Source organism: Microtus ochrogaster, linkage group LG4 (assembly GCF_000317375.1).
Source record: "Microtus ochrogaster isolate Prairie Vole_2 linkage group LG4, MicOch1.0, whole genome shotgun sequence".
Lineage (NCBI taxonomy): Eukaryota > Metazoa > Chordata > Mammalia > Rodentia > Cricetidae > Microtus > Microtus ochrogaster.
Genome location: NC_022030.1, coordinates 31,463,291 through 31,467,482, shown reverse-complemented (window position 1 = coordinate 31,467,482; position 4,192 = coordinate 31,463,291). Strand labels below are relative to the sequence as shown.

Sequence of the window (4,192 nt, the reverse complement as noted above, 5' to 3'; positions counted from 1 at the left end):
GAATAAAGATCTTTAAGGCAGAAATCTCTCTTATGAAATCATCACAAACTCCCCCAATGTTTGATTTGTTTAACATACCGACCACATAATTATCATAAATTACTAAAAATTTAACAGAGACTGAAAAATTTTTAATGCAGGCCCAGCAGTCAAAGAGTTGTTTAAATTCTGTGTGTGGATTTGTCCTCAGTTTCTTTCTTGTTGCTATGACAATGTGCTCTGACAAGAGTAACTTAGTGGAGGAGTGTTTTTGTTTACAAGTCTAAGTTATAGTATAACACTGGGAGAAAGTACTGGAGACAGGGACCTAAAGCAGCTCATCTCATCCACAGTCAAGAACAGAGAGAAAGAAATGTATGAGTGCCTGTGTTTGAACAGCTTCTTCCATTCTCATGCAGTTAAGGCAGAGAAAATATTGTCTCTCATGATGAGTGCATCTTTCCCATTCAAATAACTGAATCAAGACAATCCTTCACAAAATAACCCCCAGATTATGCTGATCTGGGCAGGAAGATCTGGTAGAGACTGTCTTCCCAAGAATTCTAGGTTTTGTCGGGACAATTACAAGTAGCCTTCACAAAGTTGTGTTGAAATAAAATGAATTAGCTGTTGGTTATCTTTATGAAGTGGGGTTATCAAAGGTAATTTCAACTTGGGGAGAAAAGTAAATAAACATAAACAACACTCATCAATGTCAAGAGGCTGCAAGTCAGCTCAGTCAGTAAAGCACTTGCCATATAAGCATGAGGACGCAGTTTGTGCCCCTAACCCTCAAAAAAATAAATAAATAAATAAAACCCCAGATTGTCAGATGCTCTGGCAGTTTCTGGCCATCTATTCAAATGGAACTGATCCACTCGAGGTATATTCAGAGGTCTCGTATCAACACCAAACTGGAGAAGCAACTAAGAAAGTCATCCAGTGCTAAATTCCATTTTACACATGTACACATCACACACACACACTCCATATCCCCTTTTCACCCATATATCCTATGCTTATTTTCAACAGATTGAAGGAATTCCTCTTTATATGTGGAAAACTGTACGAGAGCATCATTAACCCATTAGAAAGAACAGCAGTCATTTTTCACTATGTTTCTTGATAGTCATCTACAGAGTAGTATAGAGAGGATCCCATCAGCTTCTAGGGAAACAGGATTCTGGTTTAGCATGATTCATTCCAGGGACCATTGAAATGGTTCTGCTTTGTTTTATTTCATGGCTTTCTATGGAGAACACATCATAGACAGCACTAATGAGATCAGGTTAATGAGATGTAGTATAATTGGAAACACAATAGCCCCCATGAAAGATAAGAGGGCAAGAAATGAAGCAATAACACAAGGAGGTGAGGAGAAGTTTAGCAAGCTTAAACTACAGTGCATGGCTCTTTTTAACAGTGTTTATAAAATTTTCAGTCTATTGTGGGTCAGCTAGCTTTGACTTTGAGAGTTTGTACAAATTTATAGAGGGCTAAGAGGGCTAGGGATGTGATTCTGTTTGAAAAAAGAAATGTAAGACAATAACATAGAAAATTATAATATAAATGATTCATTGACTTATCTGCGAAGAACAGTGTGAGGAGACAAGGTGGGGTGTGTGCAGATTTCTACTGGGGTACAATACCCAAGGGTGCCCCATGGCCTCAAATTTTCCATGCACATCTGTACACACTCACCTACACATGTACACCTACACACACAGGCACAAATATACACAAAAAGACTCCTGAATATTGCCTGTCAATAGTAGAGTCAATATTGTAGGAAAATGGTATACAAATGGTGGCTAGAGAACATAACAAATTATCAAGCATAATTGAAAAATGAGACCTATTCTTCTTCACAATCTAGATAAGTAACAAAAGGGATCCAGGAAGGCAAAACACCCCCCACCAAGAAATCATGACTCAGTTACATGTGCAGATTTGGCATTTAACTACTAAATTTTTTTTTACATTTTTGAAAGTATAACATAATTTTTATTATTGTGTGTTTATTCAAAGAACATAAAACCATATTAGAGAGTAAATAATAGTATAAACATAACAGAAATTAATTTGAAACTTAAATTTTTGTACTAACAAAGAAATACTGATTTTGAAGACTTTGGATTCCGCCTCATCCATGTCAGAGTCTTTTGTTGGTGCCACAAAGAGAAGGTTGCAGGGTGCCAGAGTCTGTATAGATGCTGTACTCATTATAGTACTGGAGAAAGCAAGACTTGGCAGTAATGGGTTTGGCCCGGATGATCTTCTCTTTAGTGAATTTGCGTGAATTAATGCAGCTTTCAACATCTCCTCGATTTGAGAATCTTAAGAAAAGACACACACACAAAATGAGCTTAGAATTGTCCTTTCCAGTGAGCTACTATGGTCATGAGGACTGTATGGGAAGTCCAGGACTGAAGCCCATCATTCATGTGACACCAGCCTTGGGGTAAAGCTCTCTGCTCCTTCCCTATCTTTTCATCTCCTACAGTTGCTATGCATGTGAACCCAGGTTGCCAAAGGGAGAGAGATTTGCACCCAGTGGCTGCTACAGGCCCATGAGATACGGGAATGATGAAGAAGGTGCTAGACTTGGCTGGGCTCAGCTCTGGCCTCTACCATCTAAGTCCTGAGAAAGGACACCACCACTGCTGACAGCCCAACTCTCATACTTAAGACTTCTCTCCCAGTCTTCTAACATCTCTCGACTGACATCCAAACCTGTCATCTTTCCTCCATGGAGTCTCTATTCTCTTGACCCACTTCACTTTTCCCAAGCCATTGACAATGAACGAGGGGACATGTGAGCTCCCCAGTGAGTGGGAAGCGGTCACTACAGCCATACTCTGTGTGAGTAGGACACAGCTCATGACCAAGGCATCCTCTGTGGATACCCCAGTCTACAGTGCCAGGGAGGGAAAGGGTGCTCAGCCAGGGTCCTGTTCAACACCTGAATATACATTCCCTGTTGACAGAAAGGAATGCTAGTACACAAGTGCACACGTGTGTGCAAACACACACACACACACACACACACAGTCCAGCTGAGAACAGTGCATTTGTAAGCTCTCAGCACCAAGCTAGAAGGAAAACCCTCAAGATTTCTGTGCTCATCTGTCCCCATCCTCTTAGACCTGACAGTGGCCCCTGACTTTCCCCTATAAGAGGCCACTGTAGTAAGAAATGACCCTGCTCCAGCAGAGGGCCCAGTGTCCCGTTGCAGAAGTGTTCTTCACTCCTACTCACGTGACTTACTTGACTTCCTTGACTGCTGTCAAGATGAGAAAATAGGCAATAGTTAACACCATCATTGTACCGGCCACCATACCGCTAAAAATGGCAATGCTAATCCTAGTATTCACGTCTAACATCGTTCACACCTGGAAGAGAAGATTGGGCAGCAGAGGTTGGCTTCACTCCCAAATTCAGCAGCCACTTGGTCACTGCTGCTCCATGTCCCAACCCCCAGTGATGAAGAAAGAACCCAAACATGGATCCTCATGTGTAGAAGTAGAAGGAACTCTGTCCAGGGAGGTTCACATGGATCTCAGCTGGGGAAGAGACTTTATTTGTGGTTGAAAAGGGATTTGAGGTAGGTGGTAGTAGCACATGACTTTAGGATTGGGAGCCAGAGGCAGGCAGATCTCTGTGAGTTTGAGGCCAGCTTGGTCTACAGAGCAAGTTCTAGGACATGCTCCAAAGCTACACAGATTAACCTTGTCTTGAAAAACAAAAAATAAAACAAAACAACAACAACAACAAAAAGACTTGATTGTAAAATCCAGATATCAGGAAATGAGGATGACACTAGAAAGTAATTACTGTTCACAGGCAGTGAAGGACCCTTAGCGAATGAGAAGCCAGAACTGGAGCTTCCTACAACCTTCCCAGCTGTGCTTTCTGAATCAAATTACTCCACCAAGTACACTGGTAGACCTGTTTCAAGGACTGAGGGAATGACACTTCAAAATGTTAGTGCCCAAAAAATGCTGAGGAAAAAAAAAATATTTTGAAAGCAGTGCTTTTTTTTTATTTTTGAGGGGTGGGAGAACCCCAGAAAAAAACAATGTAGGTAATGCTATCTCAGGGTTAAAAAGATTCTGAAGGTGTCCAGCCAACCCCTTGCTGAGCCTGAAACAGGCTTGCTCAGACCATGAACCAGCTTGCTCAGGAGTTTCTTGTGTCTCATTCTGTCTTCTAG

The 4,192-nt window shown here is 41.3% G+C and overlaps 1 protein-coding gene across 1 annotated transcript; it reads right to left on the bottom strand.

The window, feature by feature from the left end:
• Positions 1-2,104: 2,104 nt before the first annotated feature.
• On the bottom strand, positions 2,105-3,365 carry LOC101987629 (protein FAM24A-like). The gene is made up of 2 exons (XM_005361349.2): positions 3,247-3,365; positions 2,105-2,315 (listed from the first exon to the last, which is right to left on the bottom strand). The coding sequence occupies exons 1-2, from the start codon at positions 3,360-3,362 to the stop codon at positions 2,132-2,134; spliced, it is 300 nt and encodes a 99-aa protein (XP_005361406.1). The 5' UTR covers positions 3,363-3,365; the 3' UTR covers positions 2,105-2,131.
• Between the last annotated feature and the right edge of the window lie 827 nt (positions 3,366-4,192).

Coding starts and splice junctions, on each gene's coding strand:
- LOC101987629 (XM_005361349.2), bottom strand. CDS start 3,362: ATGTTAGACGTGAATACTAGGATTAGCATTGCCATTTTTAGCGGTATG. Junction 2,316..3,246: donor ACAGCAGTCAAGGAAGTCAA/GTAAGTCACGTG, acceptor TCTTTTCTTAAG/ATTCTCAAATCGAGGAGATG.